At 52.8% G+C, this 9,924-nt stretch overlaps 1 protein-coding gene across 1 annotated transcript; it reads left to right on the top strand.

Moving 5' to 3' along the window:
- Positions 1 to 3,665: 3,665 nt before the first annotated feature.
- On the top strand, positions 3,666 to 9,364 carry BESB_084820 (histone lysine demethylase JMJD6a; the record flags this gene model as incomplete). Its single annotated transcript, XM_029366832.1, has 10 exons — positions 3,666 to 3,762; positions 4,392 to 4,575; positions 5,051 to 5,172; positions 5,572 to 5,741; positions 6,077 to 6,165; positions 6,489 to 6,569; positions 7,026 to 7,127; positions 7,465 to 7,612; positions 8,039 to 8,271; positions 8,710 to 9,364. 10 exons carry the CDS (start codon positions 3,666 to 3,668, stop codon positions 9,362 to 9,364), a joined length of 1,881 nt encoding a protein of 626 aa, XP_029217292.1.
- Between the last annotated feature and the right edge of the window lie 560 nt (positions 9,365 to 9,924).

Raw genomic sequence — 9,924 nt, 5'->3', positions numbered from 1 at the left:
TAGCCGACAGCTGGTTTTCTGTGCTGAGGAAGCAGAGCGATATACATACACGCTGAGCGACACAGGGAAGCAAGTTCGTATTCCACTACATCCGGGAACACACGATTAACATACCGGAAGTCACATGCGGAGCAGAGCATCCTCTGCCTCACCATTCCAGCATATGGTAGAAAATCAGGGTCTCCTCCCGTGTCTCGTGTGTGCAGCTATTTTTTCTTTGTAAAGCATCCGTTACTTTTTCTTTATCGGCGCGATAGCTTGGAAAGACAGTGCTGTGCTGTCCGGTCTCTGAACTTGCTATGACGCCTATGGCGTAGGGGATCTCTTGATTTCTCTTTCCTTCATCAGCAGTAGTTTTTGCGCCGACAAATCGTCATGTCCGGGGAGTGAGTAGGAGTCGTCCCTGAGAATCCAAGAAGGTATAACACGAACACCATCTGAGGCGCCTTCTACCGCAGCTCCTCGTGTTGTTTAAGTTGGGGTAAGTTAGCGCAGGAGCCAGGCGTAGCACGGAGAAAAAGTTCAACCCCTTTCTAGTGCGTTCCTTCTAACCCTTCGTGAAAGCTCCCACACTACAGCAAGGGCTTCCGTAGCATCAAGGTTCGCTCTTGAGCCTCCTGTGTTGTAACACACGTGCTACGGAGATTGGCCGTTGGCGAAAGAAGGCAAATTGGTCAGCGAATGTGGTCAAACCTTACGGTAGAACTATCAAGTACTACCTTAAGTACATAGTATACTGTCCCACCAGTTGCGGCTAACTATAGAAGATTTGAGAGCTTTCCATGCATACCAGGCGTAAAAAGCGTTCATCCAGTTACTAAACAGGTTCCAGGCCAAACAAGGATCCGATCCTCGTATTCTTTACAGACCCAAGAAGCTGGCTACCGAAGTGAACGCCATGATATTCGTACAGATTGTATACAGATGTTGGTTTTTCAAGTATACGCTGGACACCACTATACGTAATGCACTCAACATGAATCCGGTAAACAAAGACCGTCAACATTTAAACCAGTAGTCCAACTCGTAGTACATACTCCTTAGAAAAAGCTGAAAAAGAATCCTGTTTCAGAGATGATCGTTCCAAGTACGATGCTGCTGACCAGACTAGCATATGAGTAATAGCTTTTTTCCACTGTTAAGATGAAAGAGAACAGGGATCCATACATTACGCCTAGAACATAAAACCGATGTGGAATAGCCTTAGTGAAGGATATTGAAATCCAACACTTTTACCTGTCTTAAACGGTCCAGTGGGGTGGTGGTGTAGTTTGTGTCTCATAGCCGGAGTCATTTTCAGTATCTTAGGAACTATAATGTCTTTGTCTATTCGATCTGAGTGAACACATAAGATCATCGAACTTAGCGATATGCTCCTGAAAGTAAAGGTACAAGCTGTAAACGAAGGACTCCTTAACTTAAACTGAGGAGTCAAGTAGATACAAACCATACAAGGATTGATTATTGTCCATTTGTGAATCTATGTTGAGACTATCGGTTATTTATTTAGACGCTAACTTTCTCGCTATACATCCCTTCCCTTTGAAAAACACTTCTCTTCTCGCCGTTATCATGATCTCAAAGTACCAGAAGCCATGTGATATAAAGAAATGATGGGACATTAGACCGAACCTGTGATAGATAAATACGTTTCCGATGACTAGCGGCTACGTGTCATCAAACATGCGAAGCTTAGGTCTTCCAAGAAATCCATCTGGGGATCGCGGATCATTTGTACAGAGACGATAGCTAAAAGTGGTAGAAACCGTACAAGGATTAATTATGTCCATCTGTGCACGGCTCTGTCGAATTATCGCACCCAGATAACTAAAGTTTGAACAGAATCCAGCTTTAGCTCCTATGTTGTTATGGTGACCAAATCACTTTCATCGTTGTTGAGACTGCATTGACATGTTGCTAAAATAAATAGAAAAAAGACACCGGTTTTGTACGGGAGTACTTTTAAATCCGCATAATATCCTAAAAGTACCATTCAGGTACGATATGAAGCGAAATTTTGAACCGGTTCAATGGTGCGGAGTTATCAAGGTGGGATAGTTCCAAAAAGCTGTGATGTTGAGGAGCACTGGAGACGCTGCACGCCTTTATTGGTACTGCATTGATATAATTATCGTACAAGTACTCAGCTAGTTCTTGAGACACTCACGAGCCCAAAACCATACCTTCGTGGTCACAATGGTTTGCGACAGAACCATGACACAATGATCTTTACACAGTTCGACCATGTATTATAAATTTCAGTAGACTCATGTCCGTGTCGTGTATTTCGTCGAAACAGGTTGGACAGGGACTGAATATGTTTGCTTTTTTGAACACGCTACCGTATCTGGGCTACAGGCTTCCTACTTCCGCGGGACCGGTTGAGGATCATTTATCTAAGATTCGGGGTCACTAAGTTCTCTGAGAGGCCGCGCACGCCGTGTAAGAGGCCCATCATTATGCCACGCCAGTTGTGTAATGATGGTGAGTTATGTAAGTCCTTTATCCTACACAGGAAAAACCTCAGGAAAGACTTGGATCTGAGTGAGGTAGCGAGAAAGCACAACGCGACGTCGGCTGTAAACTGCTTGAAATTCTGGTACGGTGGACAGGGGCTCTAGCAGGGTTTGAATCACTCTTTTCGATCTGATATCTCATTCTTCCAACGTCTTATCGACACAGCCGAGCGCCATCAGCTACGACAAAGAACGCCTTTGTAACCAGGGGATGTCACGATGACCAGATCCTCACGAGAGCGTACCAACTCGGCCAATCAACCAGCTTTTCGCCCCTGAGTGATAATTCATCATTAAAGGAAGAAGTCGCCCAAGTTGGCAAGGCGGGTTCCGAGTGGCCCCTGAATATCGAGTTACGTTGCCTCACAGTTGCTTCATTCTGCGACGAGATATAGAGACCTGCCAAAGGCACTACAACATGTCAAGTGCAGTTCTGCCACATACTGGAGAGATACTCAAAATCGTCTGGACGCTCCGAAGTGCAACACCCAGTACACCCTCATTCGGAAGCGCATGCAGACAGGCCCCAAACTGTCAACGATCGACAGCAGGTCAGCTGAGGCCCTGTGAAAGGGATTCTACATGAACGACTGGGACAGAAGTCTCTAATCTTATTCTCTTCTATCCCTCGCCCTACATACCCGGCCGTTTCTTCTTTACACCAGTTCTCGATCGACTTTCGCAAGCGGGCGTCGACGACAGTTCTGCATTCTTGCGGATGCTACGGCGTCCAGCTAACCAGAATCATGCACGGAGCGCTCAAACGCGGACGGAAACTTCCCGGCGAATCCGTTGATATCGGTCGTTTTCCCGAAATCCCCAAGACCTGGATGGCTACGCTCGCGTACGCCCGCCAGGTCGCGCACGCGCTGTCTGTACACGGGGTACATACAGAGTCGGGAAAAAGGGCTTCCCGTACGATCCGCCGACTTCAACACTCTGGCAGCATTTTTTCTCTGTAACATTTTCTCAAAAGCGACTTTCGGTTCCCGTGCTTCTGTCCTATGTCAGCCGATGGTGCAGCGCGGATCTCGGTCACCTGTTCGAACCGGGACGTCGAGGCAATCTCCGGCAGGAATATCGTCTCCCTACAGCAGACCTTTCTCTCTTCGCATTTTTCCTCTTTTTCCTATTTCTTCTCATTCAAAAATGCTGGGACTCCTTCCTGCGGCCGAGCCCGCTGCTTCGTCACCTGAGAGGACGGCGCCGTCTGTGGCGCCACAGCCGTTCAAAGATCCCAACTCACGTAAGTCCTCCCTTCGTTTCGTGTCCTGCTTCCTCATGTTCACTCATTCGCGCTGCTTTTCTTTTTTAGCGTTGGCGAGTTTCGTCCACCGTCCCTCGTATCCTGTTTGCCTCCGTGGGATAGAGGCGAGTGCCGTGACGTCGACTCTTTCCCGCGGGGTCATATGTGAGAGTTTCAAAGCCAGCCAGGTGTAGCAGAGAATCTCCATCAAATTAGAGGCACCTACACTGTTGCGCGTCGCCGTTCTCCATAGTTTCTTCTGAAATCCTCCTGCGGCATTCTCGGCCGTCGGATATGGGCTTGACTCCCGATCCCAGGCCTCCACTTCTACAAACAGATCTACATACGTGCTCAGTACGCAAGCACGAGTGCAGATTTCCGTTTGTACATTTGAGATTCCTACGTTTTGGATTCGTGTGCACAGCGCTGTGCGTGGACAGATCCGACAAGAGGTTGGATTTTTGAGCAGTTTCCCCGCCGCCGTAGTGCACTGAATCGCTTGTCATTGTCTCGAGACGCGATGGGGTGTACACGAATCCTCCCCACTTCAGTCTTTGGTGTGGCTCCACTCCGCCTTTCCTCGTTCCTTCATCTGCGCGCTTGCTGCTGAGCCTGACTGCGCGTTTCAGATCCGATGCGCCACACGTCTTCTTCGCCGTCTTCTTCCACGGCTTGCTCCTCTTCGGTGTCTTTGAAGCAGGACAAGCTCGTCCTCAGAAGTCGCTCCGGATACACCTACTACGGGCCCAACGGGGAGATTTTCCGCCACAAAAAAACCGCCGACCGCGTTCGCCGCGCCAAGAAGTATCACAGGTAAAGTCTTAAAGTTTGTCTTGTTGGAATCCATGCAAAAACCTGCGTATTACTCGCGACTGTGCCCTCCCTGAGGGCTGAACGGAATATCGGCGTCGTCTCTTTTTGCTTCTTTCGTGAGTGGCTGGAGAACTCGTCTATGTGTTGATAGGTGCCGTGGTCTTCGGGAAACCCCTGCGATGCTCGCTTCGGCGTCGCAGACACCCGACACTCGAGCTCTTTGTTCTCTCGTATCTTTTCTGTTTGTTTTTCGCTGCGAAGTGCGGCCGGCAGGCGGTATTCGTGTCTAGCGGGGGGGCATTCTGCCGGTCTAGGATAGAATAGATCCTTCATCCTGGCTCGGTGGGCTCTACGGTAGGGTCCACGGAAGCTGCATCAAACGGCAGAACTGTTTGTCTTCTGGCCGCCGGCGTCGCCACTGAGAAGCTCTCGGCACCTCTTCGTTTGTCATTTTCGCCTTCCCTCCTTTCTGCAGGAAAGACATCGGGCCTTCCGAGTGGGGAAAATACAAGTACGTGGACTCCACGATCTGCGAGGACTCATTCAACATCAAGGAGACTCTGCCGCGCATCTACAAGACTAACACCAGTCTGAAAGGTGGGGCAACAGAAGAAGATTTGCACGCTGCTGTCTCGTCCCTCTGCACAGACATATATATGTAAATATATATATGTAAATATATCATCACATTCATGACTTCTGAAGCATTACGCGAGGCGATTCGCTTGGCTGGGCGTTTTCATTTATCTTCTCCGGGAGACGCGGGAGTCGTTATCTGCAGCGCCTCTCTCGCGTGTGAGCCTTTCGAGTTCTTCTAAGGGCCCGTCATCCCTCTGTGCTTCGTTCTTCGTCGTTTCCGCCGCGCCCGAGTTTCCTTCAGTCCTGTGGCTCCGTGGATCGTTCCCTTTTTTGATCTTGAAACCTTTTTCTTCGACTGAGGTTCATTCGCCATTCGCCGTCACGCGAATTGATTTGGCGAGTTTTGTTTTTTTTTAGATTTCGTCGAGAAATTCGAGATCCCCTGCCAGCCGGTTCTTCTCTGCGGGTGGATGGAAGGGTGGCCGGCGATGGAGCGCTGGGAGCCGCGCGTCCTGGAACGCCGCTTTCGCTCCGCTCGCTTCAAGGTCGGCGAAAAGGACGACGGCGAGAAAATTCGAATGAAGATGGTGAGACCCCACGCCTTTCTTCGCGCGGCACTTCGCGAGAGTTTTACACGTCTGATTTTCCTTCTACGACGAGATACCGGTGCTCCCAGGCTTTAGGGTTTGGCTGCGGCGCCCGCCCCCATTTCTCGTTCAAACGTGTAGGGAGAAAAGGAAAACGAGGTCTCTGAACGCTTGCTCTGCGCGCTTTCTTCGGTCTTTTGCTCTTCTCCTCCCCTCCTTCTCGAGGAGGGCATCTCTCCTCTGCGTGTTTTGTTCCTGACATGCGAGGAGGTTGGTACTGCTTCCTGCGCAACTAGTCATGTTTCCGCGGTGTTTCCTCTTGCTTCTTTTTACAGAAGTACTTCATCGATTACATGGAGAATCAACGCGACGACTCGCCTCTCTACTTGTTCGAGTCCGCCGTCGAGGAAAAAGCAGACACCTGGTAGGTCGCGAGGTTCGAGTGCGCGTCTTGGCTTCCAGAGTTTTCATCCACCCGAACCCCTAACTGGCTTCGAGGCGATCATTCGCCTCTTCTCTCGTTCGCCTCGCGGCACCCGGAATGGGGTTGCTCCAGCGCTTCATTTCGATACAGTGGCGAAGCAGGCGAGGCGTCTGCCTCGCTCAGCGTCTTCGACTGCGTGTTTCAAGCCTTTAGTATTTAGGGTTTAGGGTTGAACGCGTCGACGCGAGGGGACTCTACTGTGGATCTCGCTCTGGTGCATCAACGCTGTGGACCTCCACTTGTGTGCGTGTTTTTTTTCGCAGCGGACTCCTGGAGGACTGGATCGTTCCCGAGGTCTTCCCGGTTGACCTCCACGCAATCGTGGGAGAGGAGAAGCGACCGCCGTGAGTGATGCAGGCAGTCTGAAAGGTCAGCCTTTCGGCGCAGCACATAGATGATCCCCGAGGCCAATCGACACAACCAGACGTCTATCACTTTGATGCGGAATACAGGATCTTTCGCTATGAAGTAGGCGGAGAGGGGTGCCTAACGGCGCAGGATCTCACGCGCGAAAGAACTCGTCTACCGGCGAGCCCGACCGGCTTTCTTCTTCTCCGCATTCCGTTGACTTTCTGGCTGAAGAAGCATGGTTTTTCTAATGGCGCCTTCTTCCGCCTCCCTCGTTGCCTGTGTGGGCACGAGCTATGTTGTTCGTTCTCTCCACGAGATCCGCAAGTTCGATTCTGCGCCGGTTTTCGTTCCCAAGACCGCTTTGTGAGGGGTGTCGGCTCTCTGCAATCACCTTTTGCGGTGGAGTACGCTGTGCCTTTTTGTCTACTTTTGCAACATTTTCTACGCAGACACCGCTGGTTTTGTATCGGCCCCAAGAGGAGCGGCACCACCGTACACGTCGACCCCCTGGGGACAGCAGCATGGAATGCAGTCACTCACGGCTACAAGCGGTGAGCGTGGCAAGAAAAAGAAGGGAAAAATACGGCAAAGAAGGAACAGAAGGAGCTAGGGCAGTCTTTAGGCAGTCTTTCGCGCCAATATCACATAAATGTGCTCTTTTGGCGTGGGCAATGGAGAGGAGTCAGAGGCGTCGGTTGGGACTCGGCAGGCGGGACAGCGACGGGGAGGCAATACGCGCGTAGGGAAAGGCTGTGACATTTTGACTGGATCTGCGATCTTTTGCTGTTGAGATGGACTTGATAACGTGGGGAGACACACGCGCGCGAGGTGGCCTTTGTCCGTATTTCTCCCTTTTTCTCTTCTCGACCGTGGCTGCCCTCACTTCAGCTGGGCTCTATTTCCGCCCTCCGTCGCACGCCACATCGTGAAAGGGAAGCATCTTTTGAAACGTGGAGAAGACGACGAGGCGATTATGTGGTTCGACTTCATTCTTCCGCGGATTCGAGAAAACTATCCAGACGTCCCCATCTATGAGGTAGGCGCTCGCCCTCAGTGTCTCGGCTCGCTTCCCAAGAAGCAGGTTTCTACAGCCTCTCCACGCGGAGGAGCCTTCCTCGCCTCGATCATGTGCGTAGAGTTCACGTTTAAGCGGTCGCCCTTGTCTGGGCTAGCTGACCCTGCAGTTCTGTATGCGTTCACCTCATTTTTGACCGACTTCGCGTCTTGTTTGTTTATTTATCCCGAGGGTTGAGGCAGAATGCGAGGCAGAGTGCGAGGCAGCGTGCGCCGGCACATCCTCCAAGTTTACAACATGAAGCCGCATGGTCTCCACTATTCAAAGTGGCCTCATGCCGTCTGCTTTCTCGGCTCGCGCGCGCGGCGGTCGGTATTTTTTTTTGCGTTTTTAGCGAATTTAAACCATACAGGCGCTCGCGTTTGCGTCGATCCTTTTCTTTTTCAGTGCATTCAGCGACCGGGCGAGGTCATCTACGTCCCAGGCGGCTGGTGGCACGCAGTCCTGAACTTGACCGACTGCGTGGCATGCACGCAGAACTTTGTCTCCTTCTCGTTTCTCCCCTCGGCTTGGAGAAGCACCAGACGCGGCAGAAGGCGCTACGCGGTTCTGTGGAAGGAACGCTTCCGCCGCTTCTTCCCCGAGGACGTCGGCCTGGGCGTCCTGAACGACTGCGACGCGTAAGACATGAAGAAAACGTGCTGCAGGACGTCCGCAGCCTGAAGCAGGAGGCGGCGCTAGGAGGGGGAAGCGAACCGAGAAAATCTTGTAAAAGCAGAGAGGATGCACAGAACGCGCGACGGAAGAGGAGGACGGAGGGAGGGGGGCGGGGCTGCGAGGTGCGAGGCGGAAGGCCGCGCGACCAGGGCAGCGTCTCGCGCTGTTTTTAGAGAGAGACGCGCGGTATCGAAGCACAAGAAGAAGCGCTGCGACCGCGTCGACGTGCTTCCGCCCAAGCGCCACCCCCATCCATCCACCGCTCGTGTGCAGCATCTTGACCCTCGCGAGCGCCCTGTTTTCTTTCGACGGATGTTCCTCGGCGTTTCGCCTTTTCTCTCCTTTGACAGTCCTGCGCAGCTGCGTGGAGGCATTGTTTGCTGTATTTTCGTTTTTTTTAGGAACGACGGCTGGCAGGTGCGCGACGGCAAGTTTTGCCGCGTGCAGCCTCCGCGCGGAGCGGCGGAGTACCTCTCGGAGTCGAGTTCGTCGACTTCCTCCAGCAGCAGCAGCGACAGCGACTCGTCCGACGACGAGGACGAGCTGGAGCTCATTGGGGAGCAAGTAAACCGCATGCGTGCGGGCGTCGACGCCGCCACATGGGGCCTTTACCGGAGGACGAATGCCTTGCTTCTCACTCAGCAGCGCGGCGCCACAAGCGCCGCCACCCTCGTGCCCCCCCCGCCGCGCCGTGCGGCGCCGTTCTCGGAGGACTGCCGTCGGGAGGAGAGCACTGCGAAGGAGGACGCCGCTCAGGAGCGAGCGATGGAGGAAGACGTGCACCGCCGCGCAGCTGCAGGTCGATGTGGGCTGATCTTCGAGGAGGGCGGCGATGGCGGGGCTGCAGCGAAGTGCCCGGCGAGGGCGAACGGCGCGCCCGAGCGAACTGTAAAGAGACGCAGCGGCGACGCGGCACCGAGTGAAATAGTCGAGGCGCCTACCCAGCAGAACGTCGCGGAGGCAGGCGTGGGAGCTGCGGACGCGGACGCTACGCGGTTGCTGGCGGCGGAGGCTAATGAGCAACAAGTCAAAAAGTCGCGCCTCGCTGATGCGTAGATAGGCGCGACCCACGGCCTCTCGCCGCTTGCCCCCCTGCGCGATATCTCCACGCGCGATCGATGGCTTCTTCAACAGGAGCGAGACACGAATATACATCTGTATATCTATCGGTATGTCTATCTATATCTATATATATTTTCCCATGCGCATCACGCGCACACACGAACGTACCTTGCGCATTTGCGCTTTGGGGGGGGGGGGGGGTACGGGGGGCCTCTGCATTCAGCGAGCGAAGACGTGCGTGTTTTCTTTTCGGTTTGTCTATTTTCGAAGAGACTTGTGCGAGGTGGATGGAAAGGGGCAGGGAGAAAACGGTGCAGGATGCTTAGCAAACTGAATCGGCGCGGAGACAGGTGCCGCTTAGGAGACGAAGAGACAGTGAAGGGCCTTTTCGGGGCAGTAGGGCGTCCTCCGCGCCTGCTTACTGTATCTGTGCGTTTTGCATCAGCAGAATCCATATCGGTTCAGCGTTTCTGCAATACATCTTCTTTCTGTGTGTAGCTCTTTTACTGTTTCGCGGTTTTATATTCGTTGTACCCACCTCTTCTTTCTCGTGG

The sequence above is a fragment of the Besnoitia besnoiti genome, chromosome VIII (genome assembly GCF_002563875.1).
Source record: "Besnoitia besnoiti strain Bb-Ger1 chromosome VIII, whole genome shotgun sequence".
NCBI lineage: Eukaryota > Apicomplexa > Conoidasida > Eucoccidiorida > Sarcocystidae > Besnoitia > Besnoitia besnoiti.
This window is presented reverse-complemented; position numbering and strand designations above follow the sequence as displayed.